The sequence below is a fragment of the Schistocerca gregaria genome, chromosome X (assembly GCF_023897955.1).
Source record: "Schistocerca gregaria isolate iqSchGreg1 chromosome X, iqSchGreg1.2, whole genome shotgun sequence".
NCBI classification, from domain to species: domain Eukaryota; kingdom Metazoa; phylum Arthropoda; class Insecta; order Orthoptera; family Acrididae; genus Schistocerca; species Schistocerca gregaria.
In genome coordinates, this window is record NC_064931.1 from 341,008,848 (window position 1) to 341,034,567 (window position 25,720).

General features: G+C 38.9%; 1 protein-coding gene and 1 non-coding gene across 9 annotated transcripts in view; one reads left to right on the forward strand and one right to left on the reverse strand.

Moving 5' to 3' along the window:
• Window positions 1-25,720, reverse strand: part of LOC126298513 (uncharacterized) — a 350,018-nt gene that overhangs the window by 100,535 nt on the left and 223,763 nt on the right. For all 8 annotated transcript variants that reach the window (XR_007552615.1, XM_049989865.1, XM_049989864.1 and 5 more), the window contains 4 exons: window positions 18,404-18,576; window positions 18,152-18,310; window positions 8,846-9,055; window positions 1,821-2,077 (listed from right to left, as the gene is read on the reverse strand). Coding sequence is in view for 7 of the 8 variants with exons in the window: in XM_049989865.1 (XP_049845822.1) it covers window positions 1,821-2,077; window positions 8,846-9,055; window positions 18,152-18,310; window positions 18,404-18,576 (799 nt within the window). In the remaining variant the exon portion in view is untranslated. The remainder of the gene's footprint in view (window positions 1-1,820; window positions 2,078-8,845; window positions 9,056-18,151; window positions 18,311-18,403; window positions 18,577-25,720) is intronic.
• Trnaa-cgc (transfer RNA alanine (anticodon CGC)) lies at window positions 16,120-16,192 on the forward strand. Its single transcript has one exon. It is a non-coding gene; the product is annotated as a tRNA-Ala (tRNA).

Sequence of the window (25,720 nt, forward strand, 5' to 3'; positions counted from 1 at the left end):
TGTGTTGATAGTTATTATTGTTGTTTCGACTTGTGGGTTATTTGGTGGTCTATGCAAGAATGGTCTAATGTCTGTATTTGTGTATTTGTATTCTATATATGTCAGCTGAAATTTTTCTTCTACATCTAACATGTGTGTCACTTCGTGTTCTATTTGTGCTTGTTCCGGTGGCTGTCTCAAGATTTTGTTTTCCTCTGATTTTTTAATTGATGTGTGTTGTTCTTTGTTTGTTTGCTCTGGGATGTTTGAGTCCATTCCTGCATTTTCTTCTTCTTCTTCTGATTGCACATTATTTTGTTCTAGTATTTGTTGTACATTTTGTTTGATGTTTTCTAATTCTGACTGGGGTATCCTGTTATTTTTTATTATTACACGGATCTGATCAGCTAGTCTTTGTTCTGTTAAAAATTTTAATTCTGGGTATCTGGTAATAAATGTTGTGTATACTTGTGATCTGTATCCAGTTGTGTTTGTCCCTAAGTCTGTTGCTTGGTAATGACAGAACGTAAGGTGTCGGTTAACTTCATCTGACCATCTCATCCTCTGTCTTTGTTTTCCTTCTAGAGTGGTTGCAGGAAACATACCCTGCAAAACACCTCTATTTGGATTTAAATCATTTTCCGTGTGGGTAGCAGTGTCGTTACCATTGTGGACGGGCATAGGGTTCAAGCGTCGTCCCCGACCATGACAACGCTTGTTCGAGGCTTCATTAGATCTGTCCTGAACCAACTAATCACACTAAAAGGGGGGTTAGCCCTATTAGTGGTTTGTTCTTTTCGCCGCCTTTTACGACTGGCAGAACATACCGGAGGCCTATTCTTTTCCCGGGCCTCCACGGGTTCTAAAAAAAAAAGTATTATTATTACTATTATTACATATAAATCTATCAATCTTGTAAATAGTATACATGAATATCCTCATCTTTTAACCATTAAATAAATGTAGATGTATCTGTGCAACCTCATTCACCTAAAAACATAACACAAACTCATTTATTTTATTCATCACTGGTCCTTGCTGCACGGTGTAAATACTGTGTTTATCCTGATATCTCTGACTTTACCTTATCTATGCCTGTACAACCGTACATACACATCTCTACATTACCAAGCACACTGCAGACCAAACTCCTTCATAGTAATAACAAATCGCAGCACAGTACATGCATTATTGGTATTACCATCTTACAGTGATGTCACATTCCAGAATACAGGTGTTCTCGTAATATTGAAAACCAGCTCTATTAATTGAAAAGTCCCTGCCTCAATAATCAACTTCAAAATTTCATGCACTTTTTTCTTCAATGCTGAAGACCACACAATATCATACAATGGCTATCCAGAAAGTAACAGACATTTTGGTCTATTGCGGCAGTGGGTGGAGCTACAGCCACCATCTTGGTGCCATAACTTTCTTACACTCAGTACGCATCCAGCAGTGGTAGTGTGTGACCTGTGTCTGCTACTTTGCTTTCTATGATGTGTAAAAATGGGTGCTGCAAAAGATAACCCCTCCGTTAGAATAGCGGTTATGTACAAAAATAGCTTAAGAGTTCGTCTTTAAAATGTGTATAACAAAATTTGGTTTTTCCATATTGTTAATATTTTATTTCAAAGTGCCTGTTACTTTCTGGATAGCCTCCTAGACAGAACGTAAATATACCTCCCAACAAAGAATAATTAATATTCTCGCTGTATGCAATAATCTTGGAAAACGCAAATATGAAACAATTTAGATAATTTAACAATATATAATAAGGGTTATGTTATTCAATTTTTTAATATAAATTGCAGAAGGTAGATTTAACAAAATTCACAAACCTGTATAGTTGAATTCAGGCACTAATTTTCCTTCATCATCATACCAACACTGTTCACTCATAAATGTACAAGTGCAGCGATTGCTTGAGCAATTATCTGTACAGAGGCAAGACTGTAACGATGTTACAGCAGTGTCAATACTAATATTAGCAGTTAAACAGTTTTTGCTCACATATGTGTAGTCGCTAGGCTCTTCCTCATCATCTTCACCATTTACACATTGAATTGGATTCATTTCTCTTCCACGTGATATGTCACTAGAATGTAACACAATGCAAATTTGCACTTTCACTGAATATTTTTCCATTTCACTTGAAAACCTACTTAACTTCAATAAAGTGGCATAGTAACAAAAGAACACAGAGCCAAAAATAAATACACTTTGTAAGGAATATCAATGCAATTTCTAGGATCTTGTAACTGTTAATGTACATTATGTGATCAAAAGTATCCGGACACCTAGCTGAAAATAATTTAAAAGTTCATAGCGCTCCCCATTGATAATGCTGTAATTCGATATGGTGTTGGCCCACCTTTAGCCTTGATGAAAGCTTCTACTCTCACAGGCATACATTCAATCAGGTGCTGGAAGGCTTCTTGAGGAATGGCAGCCCATTCTTCACGGAGTGCTGTACTGATGAGAGGTATTGGTGTCGGTCGGTGAGGTCTGGCACGGAGCCGGCATTCCAAAACATCCCAAAGGTGTTCTATACGATTCAGGTCAGGACTCTGTCCAGGCCAGTCCATTACAGGGATGTTATTGTTGTGTAATCACTCCGCCACAGGCTGTGCATTATGAACAGGTGCTTGATCGTGATGAAAGATGTGATTGACATCCCCGAAATGCTCCAACAGTGGAAAGCAAGAAGGTGCTCAAAACATCGATGTAGGCCTGTTCTGTGATAGTGCCACACAAAACACCAAGGGGTGTAAGCCTCCTCCATGAAAAATATGACCACACCGTAACATCACCACCTCCAAATTTTACTGTTGGCACTAAACACGCTGGCAGATGACGTTCACCAGGCATTCACCATACCCACACCCTGCCATCGTATCACCACATTGTGTACCATTATTCATCACTCCACTGTTCAATCATCCAATGTTTACGCTGCTTACACCAAGCGAGGTGTACTTGGGCATTTATTGGCGTGATGTGTGGTTTATGAGCAGCCACTCGACCATGAAATCCAAGTTTTCTCACCTCCCACCTAATTGTCGTAGTACTTGCAGTGGATCCTGATGCAATTTGGAATTCCTGAGTGATGGACTCGATAGGTGTCTGCCTATTACACATTACGTCCCTCTTCAACTGTCGGCAGTCTCTATCAGTCAACAGATGAGGTCAACCTGTACGCTCTTGTGCTGTACGTACCCCTTCATGTCTCCACTTCACTATCAGATCGGAAGCAGTGGACCTAGGGATGTTTAGAAGTGTGGAAATCTGGCATACAGACGTATGACACAAGTGACAACCAATCACCTGACCACGCTAGAAGTCTGCGAGTTCCACGGAGAACCAAATTCTGCTCTCTCACAATGTCTAATGACTACTGACATTGCAGATATGGAGTACCTGGCAGTAGGTGGCAGCACAATGCACCAAATATGAAAAATGTATGTTTTTGGGGGTGTCTGGATACTTTTGATCATATAGTGTAAATTAGTTAAACAACACTATTTATAGAGCACTTGCAAAGCAAATACTACTGAATAGAATTGTACATCACATAGGCAAAAACAGAAACAGTACTAGACAATTTAAAAATGCTCCACAGAGGTAACACCTCAACCTTTTGCTTAATGTTGCTACTTATTCAAAACACTGCAGATATCCTGAAGATATCATGTTAAAATTGTCCACTAAAGGGGGACAGTGTGTGTCTGAACAGTAGTTTACTTCATCTGAGAAACATATTGACATAGATATTTTATGTACCAAGCATTCATCTTAAATGAACACTCACTGAAAATATGATAAACATTGCTGCATGAGAACCACAGAGCATAGTGGAATCTCATCAGTGCATTTGCCTGTACAAGCCAAGAAACAAAATTAAGAAAGCCCTCACTATGGGTCAAATCTTATATAAATTACACAACACACTTCTAAAACGAATCTGACCATCACAAGATTAAGAATACAAATCCCTGTAAGAACTGTAAAAGATTGATGTACATTACTACAGTACAAAAATATTTTTTTTTTCTTTTTTAAGGAATGACATTTCAGTGTATTGAGAAGGATGTCCATTTTACAGAATTTTTAAGAGTTAATACAGTAATACAAATATGCTTGGAAAATGTAACATACAACAGTTTGTCATGTAGTACTGACATCTTATTGACCTACTCATTGTTAAGCCTCAGGCTGTTGAAAGCCAGCCGGGGCACTCCAAGACAGGAAACGAGAGAGAAAATTCAGAGAGTAGGTACAAGTGGTAGTATTTATGTTACATGAGGTAAACAGTAACAAGAGGTCCATGAGAACTTGCAGAAGCTCCCTGAACCTCTCCCACGGTAGGAGCTTCAGTTCAGAGAATTAACCAGTAGCATCATATGCTGTCTAGATGCTGTATCAGGTGTCACAGTGGATAGTGATTGCCAACAGTCATACACAGCAAGAACAGCAATGTTAGTGGATACACATAAATTCGATTTAGACGGGAAATGAGTAAAACTGCTGGAACAGCAGTCCCCATTTCCAATAGTGTGTCTCCAAATTTAGGGTAGAGCAAAGTGATGTTGAACACTGTTGATGCTAGCCACATTAGGCTGGGCAGTGACATTTAGCTTTCAGCTGAATACTGGTTCTATAAATCATGGAGTTTGTTAGTGTAAACGCTAGGAACATTCCTACTTACTATGCACTAGAAGCGAAAGGACCTGAACAAGGTTGGCCAGAGGCACCAGGGAGGAGCAGAGACTCATGTCAGCATTGGCCAATGCTGGTAAAATGCCAATGCACTGGTGAGCTGAATACTGGTAAAGAGAAATAATGCATTAACCAAGATGTTTTAAAACTCTGGGTTTTCATATTCAAAACAGCTTTCTCTCAGTCAGATTGCTGGGATGCCAACTCCATGTAACTTGCTGCTAGTCTCAGGGAAACTCCAATTAAGTTTTCTAACTTGGGGTGCTGCTCTCAAATCTTTGTATGCAGTGCATTCAGAGAGTAACGCAACAAAATTTTTTACTGAAAGCAGATTGGGTTTATTCAAGATTCATCATATTACTCTCCACTCTTTTAGCTACAAAACCCTATTTTTCAACATAATCTCCAGTCAATGTAGTGGTTTTATGCCACCTTACTGAGAAGGCCTGTATGCCTGCATGGTATCATTCTATTGGTCAATGTTGTAGTCAAGGTCTTGCTCAATCAATAACCTCCCCATCATCCATTTACTGCTTCCGGCAGAGTACATCCTTTGTTGGGCCAAACAGATGAAAGTCAGAAGGCATGAGATCTGGGCTGTAGGTGGATGGGGAAGAACATCCCAAAGAAGTTTTGTGAGCTGTTCTCAAGTGCGCAGACTTGTGTTGTCATGCAGAAGGAGAAGTTAGTTTGCATTTCTGTGACGATGAACACGATGAAGTCACTTTTTCAATTTATTGAGGATAGCTCAATACACTTCTGAGCTGATTGTTGCACCACAAGGAAGGAAACCAAACAGGATAACACTTTCAGAGTCCCAGACCATCATCATGACTTTACTGAATGAGGGTGTGGCTTTGAACTTTTTTTGCCGGCCGCGGTGGTCTCGCGGTTCTAGGCGCTCAGTCTGGAACCGCGCTACAGCTACGGTCGCAGGTTCGAATCCTGCCTCGGGCATGGATGTGTGTGATGTCTTTAGGTTAGTTAGGTTTAAGTAGTTCTAAGTTCTAGGGGACTGATGACCACAGATGTTAAGTCCCATAGTGCTCAGAGCCATTTTGAACTTTTTCTTCATAGGAGAGGCGGTAAGGTGCATCTGTATGGATTGCCTTTTTGTTTCCGGTTTAAAGTGATAAACCCACGTTTCATTGCCTGAGATGACGTTTGACGAAAAATTGTCACAAACAGTCTTGTAATGGGCAAACAATTACACACACAGCCCTTTGTTGCTCTTTATGGTCTTCTGTTATGTAGTGAGGAACACAGAGAGCACACAACTTTGAGTATCTCAACAGGTTGATGAATGTGTTAGCACTACCAACAAAGATGTCAAGTTGAGCAGTGCAGTGTTTGTTGGTGATCCATCGATCACCTCAAATGAGACTTTGCAAAAACAGACATAATGTCTTATGGGATAACCACAATCAGTGGTTTTACAATGTTACTTATAATTCATATTGATTGCATAAAATGTTTAATCACATGACCAGTTTCGGTTCCTCTAGAACCATCTTCAGATCTGTAATTTCAGTTACAGGGGTAACCCGTCCACACACAGCAACCTTCATATGCTGCGTGTGGACAGGTTACTCCTGTAACTGAAATTTTAGATCTGAAGATGGTTCTAGAGGAACCGAAACCGGTCATGTGAATAAACATTTTATGCAATCACGACGAATTATAAGTAACATTGTCAAATGAGCACGTGTTCAAACACTGTAGGAGTCACAGCTGTGTGCAGCTGTCCGACATGAGGGAACGGACAGGTTTGTTGTGATGATGACAGACGGCTCACCCCATGCCTCACCATGCTTTTGTTCACTGCCAGGTCTCTGAAGGTATTCTGCAAGTGCCTATGAATATCAGCGGAGCTCTGGTTTTCCGCCAAAAGAAACTCAATGATAGCTCTCTGCATGGGGAATGCACCTCTGTTACAGACGCCATTTTGAAGGCTATGTATAGCCCTGCCACATATCGAACCTTCATGAAACTAAAGGGGTGAAGTGGGAATATTCCACGATGTCCCACAACAAATTCAGCATTTTTGCAGCCAAAATTGGCCAAGAAAAAAAAAGTGTTACATTACTTATTAAACACCCCTTGTACTTTAAGATGCTATTAGTGACTGTTATATCTGTTAGCTCCCATTCCACGAACTCAGACACTAACTTCTGTTGTGCAAACAGTCAAATATTTTGCTTTTCCTGAAGCTGAGAATGTGTCTTTAGTGCAGTAGTTAGTCAGAATGAAATAATTAAGTTTGATTCAGAGCCTTGAGTTCTCTGAGTCTCCTGCAAGTATTTTTATCAAGTCTTAAAATCTGCACCTCTCCAAAGTGCCATGTGACAGTGTTTGGCACTGATCCCAGCAATTGCATGCCATTACTGGATTTTGTCTTTCTGCTCGTAACCACTTGGAAACTGCAGACTGACCTGAAACCCCCATTATTCCTCGTACACTTCTTCTTTGCTATGCCAGAAGATGACAAGCTATTATAAATAATAGTCAATAATTAGCACAGCCTGCACCAAGAGTTTATTGTAGCTGCTATCCTCTACTAGAGTATTACTTGAAGTGTTTCACACTTCTGAAGGTCCTCCTGTTGGTTATGACTTGTGATTAAAACACAGTGTGAGTCAGAAAGGACTTTACAACTTTGGAATGATACAGAAATCTATTGAGATAACTTAGAATCAGTAGATGTGTGATTTTGTAGCAAACAACCAAGAGTTTAATTCACAAAGTACATCAGTATCCCATTCCGCCAACAGGAGCAGTGGTCTGATGCACCGTTAAAATGACTACTTTCACTGATGTGAAGCACACTTACTGTATCTTTTGGTTTCATGAAACAAACTCTGAAACAACCTTCACACTGAATATGCTAAAGAGCCTCCAAGCTAGCCTGCAATTACTCTTGGCACAAGAACCTTGTTGAGACTGGTTGTTCACTGTGACATGATAAATCACCAAGTCGCCCACATGTTGTTGACACCATTTGATACAACTGATTTTCTTTCTCTGGGGTTTTATTAACGACTGTGGGTATGTTCCTCCCCTATCAAACAATTCAGCTGACCTGAAAAATCGAATCTCTGCCACTGTTGCACAAGTTATGCCTGATTTGCTGCAACAAGTGTGGGAAGAAATTGGTTACTGTTGGGATTTTTGCCGCATCACAAATGGTAGTCACATTGAATCAAAATGACACTTGACACTTTTATGTGAAACTTGAGGTTCTTTGCTAGAAAATGACACATCTACCAATTCTGTAAATTATGTCAATAACTTTCTATATCGCTCGAAATTCATGAAGTCCTTTTTAACTCACCCTGTATATGAATGGCTGACAGAATGAATCAAGTCTTTAAAATAATCACTCACTGAGCTGATAATGCCCTATTAAATTATTAACTAATATGCTGGTCCCATAACAATTGGTTAGCAGAGTTATTGCTAAGTGAATATGATACCTACTGCAGAAAAGAAAATCAAACTAACACTCATCATACACATTGAATTAAATAAAACAGATATAGTAATTTGATGTGTACTTTTATGCACTTTATCTCATCTTATAGAAACAACTAATAACTTCACAATCACTATATATAAGGCAAAAATTAAACGTTCTCACTCTGACAGTGAAACAATGTTCTTCCTTTTATGGGTTAAAGTGCCCTTATTTTTCAGTGTAGCACTCCTTCACATCAAAGCAGTTTGTACAATGTTTTCTCATTGAGTAGACTGGGTCCCTGGAGTGCTATTTTGGGACATCACTCACACGGAAAATCTCGCAGAGAAATATGACAATGTTTAATTCTGGTCGCCATTTCTCAACTGTTTGAAAATATTTCATCAATTTTGGACAAATTCCCATCATTTAAAATTATCCAAAAGCAAATAATTTTATTAACCTATGCATTTGAACTAGAGATGTGCAACACAGTTGCTTTAAAAACCCATGTAAACAAAACTATTTTTCAGTTCAAAATGAAACATTAGTGAAGAACATCTACCAATATTACAGAAATACAATACTAACACTATGTCTCTATAGAATTAAATTTTCCCCTTGTTTTCATGTTCTGCTGTGTGACAAAAGTGCACATAACAAATTATTAACATGTACCGATGTTCTACTTACTTGGATAAGATTTTCTCACTTGGTTCACGTACATTTAGAACCACATTTCCAAGGAGAATGTTAAGTTTAATTGCAGTATAACATTCATTGCTTCTTTTTACACAGCAGTCAAGTGGTGAGTTGCCAGCGCTATTTACAACATCAACTCTTGCTCCCCGTGACAAGAGCATTAGAACGCAGTCATATTTATCTTGCCTAGCACCAACATGCCTGGTTAAGAAATGAATCTTAGATCAAAAACAAAATAATAAATGCTGACACTTTTGAGTCATTACAAAGCCCATAAATCTCTTCTTAGAAATTTTAAATGTTTATGTTGTGTTAAGAAGTTTTTTGTGAAAGTATGTAAACTATATTTCTACTAAATACAGGATCAAAATCTTCATCAAAGCTTATTAACATGGGAGAAATAAAACTTACTCTTTGGGAAAAAAATCACATACTATTAATGAAGATTATGTGATGCCTTTTTTAATTTTCTTGTGACAAAATCACCAAAGTATTCCACAGTGCTGTAACTGGTTTCAGTGGGCCAGTGGTCATCATCAGACATAGCACATTCTGCAAGTGGTGTTGCACATTCCTATTGGGTTGTCAACATTAATGTCCAGTATTGCATTTTCAATACTAATATTAGTATACTAATCCTGACATGGCAGTGGAAACATTAAGTCAGCACTAAAAAAAAAAAAAAAAAAAAAAAGAGGGGGGGGGGGGGGGGGTGACATGTTCCACATCCACGAGGATCTCCTCAACACGGATCTATGGAACGAAAAACTAATCTAATCTAATCTAATCTAATCTCTGCAGCATGTGGCTTTACTCTGATGATGATGACCACTGGTTGGTCAAACTGGGTTAGGTCACTGTGAAATGCTTCTGTGATTGTGTGGTTACAAATGAAGGACGAAAAGCTACATGACTGTCCTTGACAACAGTCCAATAATGGTTCATCATAACTCTTCTATGACTTGCTATGTTTAAATTGCATTTGTTTTTGGTGGAATACTGGAGGGGACTGCTACAGCTCAATATAGCTCCCCAACTGTCATCACTTTCTTCTTCTGCATGTTTTCTCTTTCTGATGCAGTCTCTTTCTTGAAGCACTGATCTCTTCACGGATCCACAATTGGACATTCTGTTCCTTTAACTTTTTTACATTCACTGTTCATTTCATAGTTGAATTACTTCTAATTTCCATTGAGTCTGCACTCTGTATCCACAAATTGGACACTGTATAAAGCCTTTAGCATAAACGTAAATGACTAAATGAATTTCATGCAATTAGTATGGACATCCCATATTTTCATTTCAGAGACATTGGAGATTATTTCCATAGTGAAGACAGCATCACTCTGGTTCTGTACAAGATCAGAGTGTGATTCTGATCGAATGATCAGCTAGTGGTGATAAGATAGTCTTCTAAAGACTGTTTTTGTCAGGTACTGTGCACTCTACACATTGTTGCAGTTACGCAACAACCTTTTTCCATATGACACATACTGATGTCTCCCACTTCTCTACTTCCTAAGTCATTTAATGAATTACTATGTCTTTCATGATCAAACTTCTGTAATCTGCAGCAGACCAAGAACTTAACAATGTGACCCCTCCCCACTCTTACAGTTAACAGCACCATGGTACAATTCGAAATTGTACACTCTCTGTTGACACCGGGGAACAACTTTCGGCTTCCTGTTTCCTAGATACAGAAAGGGCCAATGATAATTTTTTCTCCAAATTTCACAATATTTTGACATATAAAAGAGTACAGCAAGCCTACAAAATAAACATCTTTTGTATCTACTGCCCTCATCTACTTATTATTTCTTATCAGTATTCTCATGCCAGTCAAAAAAATACTTTTTTTTTTCACTTTCAATGATTTACTTTCTATTTTGTGACCTCCACTACTGCATTTGATGATCCACACATCATGTGCGAAATTCATTTTTCCAATCCAGTCAATCGTATCACCATTTGGAATTGATGGTTACAAAAAAAATGTAAACACATGAACAGACATAATTAAAAGATGTGAGGAAAAAAACTGCATGAAGTGCAGTGTTCCAAAAGTGATGAAAGATGCTTAATAATGCTCAGGTAGGATGACTGTGCAGACCAGGTGGTGGCTTTAAAAGTTACACCCATGTTGATCAAAATCCATCCTGGCAAGTCCAGCACTGTTAATTTGGAAATTTTCATGTAGGCGGAAACACCACCTCGATTATACTAGATGCTGAAGCACCAAAAATATCTGCATATCCTTGACTATAATAAATCCACAGGGATTATTCTAAAACCAATAGAACACCATGAAACTTCAACCCACACAATTGTAGAGCTCCAAATGTATTTATCTTTGGGACATACACAGTCTATTGTGTTAGCTTCTTTGGGCATGTGACATTCAGTTAGTTGAAAGATGACTCACTGTACTGTACTGAACATCTCCAGTATTTGTCAGAGTTAAGGAGTGTGGCAAGAAAGATTTCAAAGATTGTTTTTACCCCCAATTCTTACAAATCATGAATCACAGACTGTATTAACTATTCTAATACTAGGAGGAATTGTAGAATGATATAACAAAAATAAAACAGATAATTTGAATGTGTAATACAATGTTTGCCCTTACTTCAAGTTAGTGTACAAGTTTTAATTTTTTCATAACCATAAAACGTTTGCAATAACACAACTAATGCTTGTTTTGTTCTCTGCCTACACATTCACAATTTATGTTGTCACTCAGGAAGAAAATGTCAGTTCTACAGAAGCTCTCCTGTTATGATGCTGAGCTATCTTCTCTGCGAGAAAGAGTGTAGAATATATTTTGACTTACCCACTGCCCCATGAATGGGCCAGTATGGAGAGAAACAAGATTAGATTAGATTAGATTAATACTTGTTCCATAGATCATGAATACGACACTTCGTAATGATGTGGAACGTGTCAGGTTAATGAAAGGTGTCTGTACAACATATTACATTACACAAAATATTGCATGACACTAATGCTTAAGTTAGTTTTTTCCCTCCCTTAATTTATATCTAAAAATTCAGCCAATGAGTAGAAGGAGTTGTCATCTAGAAACTCTTTTAATTTATTTTTAAATGTTGGTTGACTATCTGTCAGACTTTTGATGCTGTTTGGTAGGTGACCAAAGACTTTTGTGGTAGCATAATTTACCCCCTTCTGTGCCAAAGTCAGATTTAACCCTGCATAGTGAAGATCATCCTTTCTCCTGGTGTTATAGCTATGCACACTGCTATTACTTTTGAACTGGGCTGGATTATTAACAACAAATTTCATAAGTGAATCTATATACTGTGAGGTTACTGTGAGGATCCCTAGATCCTTAAATAGATGTCTGCAAGATGACTGTGGGTGGGCTCCAGCAATTATTCTGATTACACTTTTTGAGCAATGAATACTTTTCCACTCAACGATGAATTACCCCAGAATATGATACCATACGAAAGCAGTGAATGAAAGTAGGCATAGTAAGCTAATTTACTGAGATTCTTATCACCGAAATTTGCAATAACCCTAATAGCATACTTAGCCGAACTCAGACGTTTCAGCAGACCATCAATGTGTTGCTTCCAGTTTAACCTCTCATCAATGGACACACCTAAAAATTTTGAAAATTCTACCTTAGCTACAGACTTCTGTTCAAAGTTTATATTTATTACTGGAGTTGTGCCATTTACTGTACGGAACTGTATATACTGTGTTTTATCAAAATTTAAAGAGCGACAAACTGAAACTTAATCAACTGTCAACATGTACAGAACTGGTAGAATGTTGCTCACTAAGTGCCAAAATTCAAGACTGAGTCTCAGTATGGCACATGAAATCAGCCAGTGTGGTGTTCAGATGAGAAGACAAGTGTGGGACATGTCTGTGCAGAGAAGAAGTATGTGCTAGTTGCAATTATTTATGGAGAAAGTTTCTTTATTTGTGTCACAAATATGTCATGATAGCTCTTTTGGTGTCACTTAAATAGAATGAAGTTAAAATGCAGTTGCCTTTTGTATGTGGAATGAGAAAGCAAAGTTAGTATAAAGTAATATGAAGGAATACAGTGAAGTAATTATTTTAGCAACTGTTATTTTGTCAGTTATGTAATGAGTGTAAAGTTTGCATGTAATATTAGGACTTTTTTACTGCATATTATGTTTCTGTAGATTCATTTTTTGCATATGAGGAGAAAAGCAGGTGCTTATTTCTTAGATAATGGAGCAATGAGGTACAATGATGCTCAACAGAATAATGAAGTAATAATGAGAAGTAATGAGAAATTTTAGGTAGAGTATTAATGGTTAGGGAACCTGCCTTTGCAGTAGGGAAATTATTGATAATGCACTACTCTAGATAACATCGGAATGATATGATGGAACTAACAGTCATGAACAAGCATTGTAATGTTGACTATATACTGATATGTGTCGTCTTGTTATACTGAAAATCTATTTGAGCTAGTCACCATTTGGTAATATTTGTGTGTGTAATTTGTGACACTGAAACTGGAAGATTGAATGTAAGAGTAATATTATGGTGAAGTGCTACTTATAGACTCCTGCATATTTGGATTTTATATGCTGTTGGAATTTGCTATTTGTGCTCTGGGTAATGACTGGCATAAGGTAACAATTATATGTTAAAAGAAAGATATTCTGCTAATTAACTGTCAACAGTAACTAAAAAATGGTATGAATATTCTGACAAGGGTGGATAATTTGGTGACATTTTGGGAATTTCATGAGAATTTAATTGAGTGACAGTAGTAACCTAATTTGAGTGAAGTAATACAATGATTTGAAACAGCTTCCATCCTGTTAATTTAATTTAATTATTAATTATGCAATGGCACTGTGATCATGGTTTTTTTTCTCCTGTAATATGTAAAATATGTGGTTGGTCATTTGAAAAGAACTTGACTTTTGAGTTCAATTGATGTGAGGTAATGATTTGAGTTGAAGTAGAGGAGTACACAGAACAGATTCCATTCTCTTTACGTTACCTGTATATGTATATAATATTATGTATTAATATGTAACATTTTCTTGTAGGTTTAGTTACAGTAATTATCTGTATACTAAAGCAGGATGTTTCGTTTTGCTTTCCATGTACAATGACGGAGGATAACTCCCTCCAGGGACACAAGGACACTGCTAAACCTGGAGGACATGGGACAACCATCTGTACCTGTACAAGGTCTGGACCCAATGCAGCTACGTGGAATAGTGACAAGTGTAATTGTGTAAAAAGACATCAGTGAAGTGACTGGAAGATGAGTAATTCCTTCCTTTTGTAAACTGAATGTGTTATATTGTCTAATCGTTTTTTGCTTTGTGCTATGTTACGTATCTTCAAGAACAAACTTTTGATATTGAAATGTGTTTTTTCTTTACAGTATATTATTTTGTACTTGAGTATAGTTTGTACAGTTTGCAATTCTTTATATTAAATGTTTATAGTTAGTTTACCAAAATATTTTTGAATCTCGATGTGTGAACTATTTTCTAAAAATTTTGTGGCTTGTCGTATAGAAATTGGTTTCTATTGTCATCTATTTGGAAATGTCTGTCAATATAACCCAATGTGGGGACAATGTGACAAAGTGGGTGGAGTATTTCCAATTGTTAGGTTGCTCTTAACCTCCCCCCCCCCCCCCCCCCCCTTACACACACACACACACACACACACACACACACACACACACACATTTTTTCCAAATATCCTCAATAGTCTTTTTTTATGACATGTGCACAAGTACCAAAATTCTCACATATCAATTCAGGGCTTATACAGCTTGACTTTATTATCCAGTACATTCTTTGGTTAATTAGAAACCATTGGCGCAATTAGATTACCTGAAACTGTTAACTAATAATACCAGTAATTTTAAACTTCATTATCATTGTTCATATGTAAACATATACCCAGTTATTAACTTGTGGATAAAGTAGGCAGAAAAAAAACATAAATAATTATAGTGCTTATACAGTTAATGCTGGAAATATGTTAGCAATTTTTGCACTCATTTAGTTGCAGTGTAATTAGCATTCTTAACTAAAACATTGTTACTGAAATAGAATCCCGTATTTTGGTGAACTAGACAGCATAATTCAACAGCAACTACTGCTGTATCTAAAAGTGCACATTCAGAAGAATCTCACTACACTACCCAATTAACCAGGAATGTAAGTTTTTAATTGTAACTCGTAAAACTCCAGCAAACAATAATATATAACCTCATAACAATTATTGTAATCTTATGTAAGAGAGGTTGCTGGAAGCCATTTTTGTCAGGCTGTGGAAGGTTATGAAATGAGCGACATCATTACCCAAAATTACTGGACAATGTACCACAGGTGATTTAGCACAGAATACAAATCTAAAATGTATTTCGCAAACTTCATCTCTGACAGTATATTCAGTGACTGTTTTTAATGATCAACTGAGAACTTGTAATTAATCTCATGAAATGTGTTAACCTTCTAAGGCCTTCTGCTACCTGTGACAATAAGATTTGACTGTGAACTGGGTTATTTCCAAATTATACTTACTGTGCACATTGTCTTCATTTCAATATGACTATCTACTTGAATTGACAGTGTAATTAGCAAATGTTTTAATGATTTGCTTACCACACATTAATTATTGTGAATTGGCACATTTTATGCTAGGTTACTGCACTCAATCATGTTACATGGCATCAACAGAGTGTAGTATGTAGCTTACAATTCATCTGCACATAAATTCTAGTAAAGTAGACTCAATCTGAACATAAACAGTAGGTGATTCAACATCAAAGTGCCATTTACGTATTTGAACTGTAAACCTTGTGTGGACCATATCATTTAGAATAGTCTACTTACAACAATCATTTTTCAGCTAGATTCAAGAGAGGCACAGCTAGAGTGCTTACTTGCATTCAGCTAACTTCACAGTCTCATTTTCAATCTTCCTAGATGTAATATTTTTGTTAACTGCAATGAACCCCTTTATTCTGATGTCTAACATGTCTCTTCAGTATACATTCTATGTCCTTGTTATATATTTATTAGAGTTCTAGTTTGGGTTTCATCCAGAGTATAATTTGATCCAGAGTATAAAATGATCATGACAGCTATCCAGAAGGGTGGTAAATTCAGGGACTTTATTATGAATGTTTCAGCAATTTACTGTTAAAATGTTGACATTGGGAGAGTCGAAGTAATCAGATTTTGCTCTCTACATATTGAGTGGCATGTGTTCACCAGGCACCGAGCGAGGTGGTGCAGTGGTTAGCACACTGGACTCGCATTCGGGAGGACGACGGTTCAATCCCGTCTCCGGCCATCCTGATTTAGGTTTTCCGTGATTTCCCTAAATCATTTCAGGCAAATGCCGGGATGGTTCCTTTGAAAGGGCACGGCCGATTTCCTTCCCAATCCTTCCCTAACCCGAGCTTGTGCTCCATCTCTAATGACCTCGTTGTCGACAAGAAGTTAAACACCAATATCCTACTCCATCCTGTTCACCAGGGGAACTCAAACTATTACTAGCAAAATGTTTACTCCAGATGTATTCTGCTACCCAAGTAGATGCTTCCTCTGTGCAATACAGCCCTAATGTATCTGGGAGAACCCCAGAATACTCCAGACCGTAAGGCACATACAGAACCCTTCATCCATAACATCACAAAACTTAACGAGTCACTAGTTTAGACCCTCAACCTCATGTCAAACCAAAGGACCACGATTGACACAGGGAATAATATTGCAAACTGTAAACTCAGCTTGCACCCTGTGAGCCAAGTCAGCAGTTGCCAGCAATCTTCACCAATTCTGTGAACCGTGTGTAAGAATTACGAATGGCTTCAGAATCCAAGCAATGGGAGTTGTTGCTGTCAACATGAGAATACAATTTGAAGATGATCTCACCCTGCACCCTAAATAGTTGCAGTCAGGGTCCTTTCCACCTCTTGGAAGAGTCCTCCCCACTAGACGAACCAAGTCCACATTGCATTTTTTTTCACGGATGGACGCTGTTTCCCAACAAGGCTCCGTAACGTGTCTCACAATGGAGCTCCCGAGAAAACGAAACGCTCCCCTGTTTGCATGACTGCTCCTTTTGAAGAAGAAACCACTCAGCCACTTGCAGGACAAACAAGTTATGCCATGTGGTGGCCAGATCCCCACCCCCAACCCCAAGCAAAGAGAAAGCATTAAAACCTACCACTCATGCTAAGGTGAAAGCAGCCTCCCCACCTCCCCCTCCCCACAAAAAAGAGGCGCACCAGAATTTGTCTTGGCAGCAGATCCCATGGATGCAACAAATGACACCTGATGTCTCCAAGGAGACAGAAGTATGTGTACATAAACTATCTATGTTCTTCTCAAGGAATTTATGATTTGAAACAATATGGCTCTAATAATCAGATCACCTAATTTGATGATCTGATGCATTGTGATAGGCCATGTCCAGAAATGACTTTATGAGCATCAACACTTTTTCCAGTGTTGGCTATGAGTCTCATGAAACTTGATCTTAGGGAACTAGGTAAAACCCAGAAATTCAATGAAAGTTCAAACTTTGTAAATAGGAATCATTTGCCAAAACTGGTTTTTGTACAAAGGTTAACTTTCAAATTCTGTGTGTTACAATCTATTTTATGTTTTAATGAGAGTGCATCCAGAAAAATAGTTGTTCTGGAGAGATAAGTCAACAATATAGGGACAAACATAACACAAGCATTAAAAAAACATCAATTTTATCGGCATCTGTAACATGAACGTGTATAAAATCAACTGCACAATAGGAGCTAGACAGAAGGAAAGAGAAATGAAGGAAAAAAAGTGCGAACCAAGTAATGTTAAATATGGAGAAGAGAAATATTAGAAGCAAATACAGTAAATTAGAAGTCAAAATTCAAATTTAAAATTCAGTTCTCTCAAAACTATATATTGCGGTTTTGTGTGTTTATTCTTCAAGGAGCCTTGCATATCATGCATAATACTATTCATATTTATTTTACCCATTCTAACTTGAAGTTTGAAAATTGAAAAGCCTGTAGAAATCGTAAGTTCATGTTTATACGGTGCTTAATATTTTAGAACAAGCTGTTGCAGCTTCAAACAAACACTTTAATGATGAAATTAGTATCCTGATATTTTACTAAGTGCCTGGTAATTACTTTCCAGTAAAACAGACTAAAAGATTTGATAAGTGTGTATTTTTAAGTATAATGGCAATTTTGATGATTGTATTTATTAAACCTTATTTCAAGTCAATATAAGTGCAAAATAATGAACTTACAGAGGTGTATCACCATGTATATTCACAGAGTTAACTTCAGATCCATAGTTTATTAACATTTCTGATACATCCATGCAACCAGAAAATGCTGACCAGTGAAGAGCTATATTTTGTTCCACATCTCTGATATGGGGGTCTGCTCTTTTTTTCAAAAGGAACCTAAACATAAATCATATATTAGCTGACATTTGAAGAATACCTGAAGTTCACTTAACAATGACAGCATAATGTTCACCTCCACTCACTAAATACCTTGCAACATCAGCATGACAGTTCTCTGTAGCCCAAACCAATGGAGTCCAGCCACCATCATCAATTGTATCCACAAAATTATTTTTGGTGTTTGGTACTGACAGTAAGTACTGGCAAGCCTCAAGATTTCCTGTTTTTGCAGCCACATGTAATGCAGTCATGCCATCACCTCCCTGAAAGAGACAGAATCACTACCATCACTCTTAATGAAGTGGAGGCACTTGGGGAGGGGGGGGGGGGGTGGCACATGCTTGTATGCGTGACCCACTGTTCCAGGCATAATAGCATAATGTGAAATGGGCGAATATGATGTAACCATACTTGAACTTTTTTAACAAACAAATCTGCACAGATAACAACTTCAGGCAGCCATCATTTCATCCTTATTGGGGGGAAAGAGTAAGTGTAACAACTCACCTTACAGTTGAGGCATTGTGTGATCAATGGGCACATAACTAAGACATAAAACTTTGTGACATTGTGTCAAATGGAGATGGCAAGAGGAGAAAGTTGGTTGACGGCAAAGTAGGGAGAGGCAGCAAGAGGATGCAATGCAATAAGAATGTGGCAGAGCAGAGAGAGATGCATTTGGTACACAATGAAACTGAGGGGTGGATTGGAAGGAGAAGATAGAATGGAGGAATGGACGACTACAGAGAGGAGAGAGTGAAGTGGAGGAAACAGTGAGAGGGGTGGAAGTGGGTGTGGGGGCAGTGGCTAGGTGAGATCACAGATAGGAGAATTTCAGGTTCAAAGGGAAAATGTCACCTGCATAATTAAGAAAAGTTGTAATTTAGAGACAACTAGTGAGGTTAAAGGGGGGGGGGGGGGGGGGGGGGGCTGTCTAAATGTCACTGGTTGAACAGTAGCCATGCGAGCTGAGTATTTCGTGCCCAGCGGCATAATCTAACACTGATTGATCTACTCTACTCTTGGTCACATTATGATGATGATGATATTATTATTATTATTATTATTATTATTATTATTATTATTATTATTATGGCTTACATGGTCATTTTACATTCTTACAAAAGTACTTTATATATAAATGGTTACAGATACATTAGACAATATGTAATGTAAACAAACAAGCTCCAAAAAATTTTCATAGCTTAATATCTAAATCTCATAATCAGTACATACATCTTTGTGTTAGCAGACACATTTCACTGAGTCCACCAGGAAATTTTTGTAGTCAACCTTTTTCAGTCAGGTGTTGCATAGTGTGCACAATTGCAAGGTTGCGCATGAGGGCATCTTTGTATCCCCATTCATACAAACAGGCACCACACCTTCCATGACATACAGAATTGATTCAGAGCTACACATAGTTTCCTGCAAAGACCAAATCTATTCACACATTTAACACTGTCGGAAATAAGGTGAGAATTTGCTGGAAGAAACTTTGCCAAACCTCTTTTCATCCCTAGCATATATCATATACCAGAGGCACATCTTGTGCTGGCCAGGGTTGTTTTCTGGATTTTACTCTTCTGATACATATATTCTGTAGCTGATTGGTTAGAAGTAAGTCCTGATGAGTAGTACACTTTTTTAAATCTCTTATAGGCTGCTGCTTCTCATCTAACTGAATGTGGTGTAAGGTTTTGATTTAGTAAGGCCACAAATTATTTTCATTGTTTGATTTAATTTAACACCAATTTAGCATGCATGTTTATTGTTTCTTCACACTGGAGCTCAATATATGCCACAGAAAAAAACAATGCCAATGTAACAGCAAAGAGCATCAGCATTTCCAAACCGTTTTGAAGGCCATTTCACACTGGCTGTGACACCACTTCATGACATTTTCAAGGTTTCTTGGGAACAAAGTTTTGATTGTTTTCATCATCCATACTTAATTTCGTCATGCTTTTGTTAGGTCACAGTTTGCATGGTTGGTATCAGTTGTTATGCAATGTCTTTGTTATCTGTTAGATTAAAAACAGTTGAGGACAGCCATGTGAGCTGAGATCACATGAGTTGAATTGACTTGATGTGAGATGACAAACAATGTGAATACACGCTGCTGGTGGTGGTGGTTGTTAGTGTTTAACGTCCCGTCGACAACGAGGTCATTAGAGACGGAGCGCAAGCTCGGGTTAGGGAAGGATTGGGAAGGAAATCGGCCGTGCCCTTTCAAAGGAACCATCCCGGCATTTGCCTGAAACGATTTAGGGAAATCACGGAAAACCTAAATCAGGATGGCCGGAGACGGGATTGAACCGTCGTCCTCCCGAATGCGAGTCCAGTGTGCTAACCACTGCGCCACCTCGCTTGGTACACGCTGCTTTGATGGTCAGTGCAAATTGTCCTTAACCCAGCTAGTTTTCTAAAAATGTCAGTTCAAGTGTTCACTATTTTTTGCTATAATTTCTAAGTTGTTCTCATAAATAATGGCCAAGTGCAAAATGAATCCCCGAAGTAATTTGGGTATGGATTATGTTCCAGAGAAACATTTTTGAAGACAATATATAGTATGTGATTCACCTCACAGTTATTAATTTGGTAAGCATTTACCTAAGTGGAATTAGCTTCAATCCTCAGTTCTCGAAGTTATCATCCATTATATGTACATTTGTGGTTAAAGCTCCTTCACACTTATCCAGGTTTCACACTTGATAAGCTAGTTCTATGTTATCCACAAACTGGATCTTTTAAGAGCAAGCATTGGGTGTATCTATGGTATAAAAATTAAAAAGGGTTGGTGATAACACAGAGCACTATGGTAGTTCTTCATTCAGCCTTCACCATCTGCTACCTTTTTCTCCAAGGAATACATGGAATCACCCATCAGTAAGAATGCTGTTCATTAGATTACCCAGAATTTTGCTCAGTAATATTTCTGTGAATTTAAGTAGCAGGCTATGTTGCCATATGGTATCAAACACAGCTGTAAGGTGCACTCTTGAGTTTATCTTGGCAGGTTGCTGCAAACGAAAAATTTTAATGTCAAATCCTGATCACAACAATTGTGATTCTTTCAAAAACCAGCTCATTGGAGAGTATTAACTTTGTCAGATAATGGTTGGATATTCACTCTAGTAGTTCATAAACAACACTAAGTAGTGATATAGGTCTGTAATGTGTTTCTTTCTTGCAACCTCTGCCAGATTTTTTGACAGCTATTACTTTTGCAGCCCTAAATTTTGTTGGAAGTTTTCCAAAAAATCAAAATAACGTTACATAACTGTAACAACTACTGCTTAGTTTTCAAGTCCACATTTTTCACGAGCTCTGAATGCATAAAAAAATAAAAAAAACCTCGTCAGACCTGATAAGAAACTAGCTGAGAGTGTTTGAGTCTTAATTGTGTCCTCACATGTCTACCATAGTTCTAGTTCATGGCTGCTAGAGTCCTGGAATATGTGTGTTGGGACATCATTTGAAGTGATACCACGTTGGCACCTCTCTTGCTTATAATCTACACCCAATTTCTTCAGTGGTTGTCAAGCTCTGCAAATTAAATGGGTGAAATCAAGGCACTCTGTAGAATCTTGCTATTTCCTCATTCTGTGGTTATTCAGAGCTCAAAATATCTCACCTGCAGTTATATCTGCATTTATAGGTCTGTATTCCTCATACAGCTCATTATGTGGAGGACAAAGACAGTGTGTTTATCAACAGTGTGCTAAATACAATATTCACACTCAGGTGTGCCCCAGGTAACAGTGAAATCACTCACTAATCCTTCCCACTGGTGCTGCAACATAGTAAACATGAGCACAGTAGTGCTTAATCATTCAGGTGGGCAGTTGTTAGGTGGTAGTCATGTCCACACAAAAGCCTGTGCAAAAGTTACAGCAGAGCTGGTATACAATACGAGTACTTTTGTATGTGGCCCCCTGTCCAATACAGGATAGGGTACACCTGTGACACTGAGCGCTTCTAGGCGCTTCAGCCTGGAACCACGCGACCACTACGGTTGCAGGTTCGAATCCTGCGTCAGGCATGGATGTGTGTGCTGTCCTTTAGGTTAGTTAGGTTTAAGTAGTTCTAATTTCTAGAGGGCTGATGACCTCAGAGGTTAAGTCCCATAGTGCTCAGAGGCGTTTGAACAGCTGTGACAGGACGCGAATAACACAATCACGTAATGTGTGGCTGCGTAGGACAGGTTTTGCACTTGTGGCTTTTATAGGAGTACGATCCATGTAGCAAGGTGTCAGGCGTAGGTATAACACAAGGACAGACCAGTATATATTGCAGTGTTACGGCATCAACTTCAGATGTGCCCTTGCAACATGCTGAGGGGCATACAAGCCCATGACCAATGTAATTCCACAGTGCTGCCTTAGACACTGCAAGATTGCTACATGCTGGACCACAACACTAGAAACCTAGTTCTTGTCAACACACACCAAGCCAGATTGAGTGGAAATGCTTTTTGCTCAGCCAGCAGCAGCATTCCTTCTCAGTGCTGTGGCTTCGGTGCATTCGACCTGTGCTGTCACCATGTAGGTTACTGCTTGAACGTGCAGCTAAGCTACTAAGGCCTCATCGAACGGCATCACTGGGCAGATCTGACAATCTACATGCAGTCAGCTAGCTCTTACAGTTGCAAGCTTTGAACTGGATACAACAATGCAAGGCTACCCAATGGGTGCCATCAACTGACACTCTCTGAGGGCCTCAGGTTCAACTCTAAACACCTGCACACCCTCAACAGCCACCTCAGGCTGTGTGCTGTTCACACTATCCTGGCCGATGAGCATTGCTCCAGTCAGCATTTTGATCGCAGCTGTTGATGTACTGTAGGAACCTCACATAGTAAAGAATAGTGTTGTTAAGTGAGTATTCTCAAATCCACAGTCAGTGTGGTACTAGAGATCCCATGCCACAGCTTCCGGCACACATAACTCTGCAGCCAAAACTGGCCTCTCCAACACTGGCATCATCAGCCAGTTGTCACACTTGTCTCATAAGAGCCAGTACCTATGAGCAACAATGCTGTGCAACACTCTGTAGCATGACCTCTTTGCAGTGAGTGAAAATGAACTGTTCTGAATGTGTTAAGGCTGGGCAAGCAGTGTCTAATTACTTCAACAGAAGGCCTGGACATTACACCAGGGAATGGAGGGCATGCCCACCGTTAGTAGTCAGATACAGAAAATCAGGTGTGTGCAGTGGCAGGAAATACGACTATGGTGTTGATGTTGGTTCTTTTCCTACTGAATTTTTTCTTTTATTATGGACAAAGGCTTTGCAATGAACAAACCAGAGGTGGATCTGCTTACCACTGTAGAGGTAGTTCAGACCTTAGTGAATTAGAGGGCACAAATAAAAACAGACAATACAAAGCAGCACAAGCAGCTGGGTGCATTAAAGAGAGCATTGGACGGATCAATCCTCGACAAGTATGCCAGGACCCATCCTACACAACAGTACCACTATCCTACTATCTCCTTTTTCAGGTAAGGTGAGAGTTAGTGCTCACAAACAATCTGTTAACAGCTGCAAAGATGTGATGTAGATGGGAGGAACAGCTTTTACATATGGCCAGATTTTATTTGTTGGGAGATGCTATGGCACACACAATGTGTAACCAGCATTTGAGGAATATGTGGACATTTGAAATTCTGAGGGCAAGCATGGTGTGATGATACAGGTGAAGAAACAGCTGTAGTTATTATAAGGAACAACTGAACAACGTGTTGCAAAAGTGGTAGTAGTAGTGGTGGTGGTGGTGGTGGTGCACTGAAAACTTTCTGAACAGGGTTAGAAAGCTGAATGTCAACACATACAAGTTGCTGGACATTGTGATACAACAGGGCCCTTTTGCAAGAGGCGGAACAGAGGGCATTAGATATATTTCTGCAGGGATGTCACCACATCACAATGACACCATTGGTAGAATTTTTCCTTCCATCGGGAGACAAGGCTCCACTAGCACACTGGCACACCCACTCAGCTTACAGGACTCTAAAATTTGAAGGGTGGACTAAGCAAAGTCAATGGGCAAACATGGACACCTCTTCTGAAAGTGGCAGCTGGCCCCCTCTTTCGTAAAACATATACATCTCATATGATTCCACTGCTTCCAGAAAGAATACTCTACAAGGTGTGGCCCATCATTCTGCAGTCCACGCCCTGAGGCACACCTGAATGGCAAACACGTCAGTTCCTCAATTGCTTGGCAATGCGGTTGACCACAGGGACCTCTTACATCCAACTGGATGGGAAGACAGCATCAGGAAGGCTCTTTGTGAACTTGGGTGCAGGCCTCCAGGGACAGGTATACAGCTGACCGTGTGTTCACACTCGTAGTCATCACCTCCAATGACCCCAAGGCACCTCTTCCAAGATGATACCCGGTCAGCTCTGCAATGTCAAGTTGCATAATATCACTGCATGTTAGTATAATAGTGATAAAATCAAGGGTATTGCGCAGTTCCATTACTGCAAGGTACTCTGCAAAGTATTTCATTTTCAAAAGCTTGGTTGCATGTTGCACTGTTTCTATACCACTATTTCAGTGGGGGGGGGGGGGGGGGGGGTGGTTCCCATAAAAGAAAATCGAGGAAGTCTGGAGGCTCTTAGGTGGCAGCCCCACCACCAGACTAGGGAGCTGTGGGCCAATCACTGGCACTCCCAACAAAAAAAAAAATAATTAAAGAAACAGCAGAAAAGAACAGCCGGACACACTCAAATATGATGACCTTTGGCATAAAAAGGACAATGGAAATAGGTTTCTGGAATATTAGAACATTGAGAGAAGTCAGCAGACTGACACAGGTTACAAAGGAGATAACGAGTTACAGGTTTGACGTTCTCGGACTTAGTGAGGTGAGATGGCTACATTTTGGAGAAATCCGAACACAAGATGGATACAACTTTTTATATTCTGGACCCGCTAGAGACAATGCAGAGCACAGACATTAACCAAAGGACCGAAAAAGAGTCTTATGGAACGGAAATCAGTTTCAGAAAGACTACTGACAGCACGTATTAAGACAAACATTCGAAATGTCGCAGTCATCCAATGCTATGCTCCTACAGAAACCTCAGATACTGAACAGAAAGAGAGTTTTAACTCTCTGTAAGTTACACCATTAAAAGTACCAGTAAGAGAGACATCTTTATTATTATGGGAGATCTAAATGCAAAAGTTGGAAAGTGCAATGATGGCCTAGAGCATGTAAAGGAAGTCCATGGTATCAGAGAAATGAATGAAAATGGGGATATGTTTTCAAATTTCTGTGCCAGTCATGATTTGGTGATTGGAGGTACATTACTCCCACACAAGAATTGCCATAAGGTTACATGTGTATCCCTCATCACCGAACGGAAAACCTAATTGACCATATAGCGCTAAGC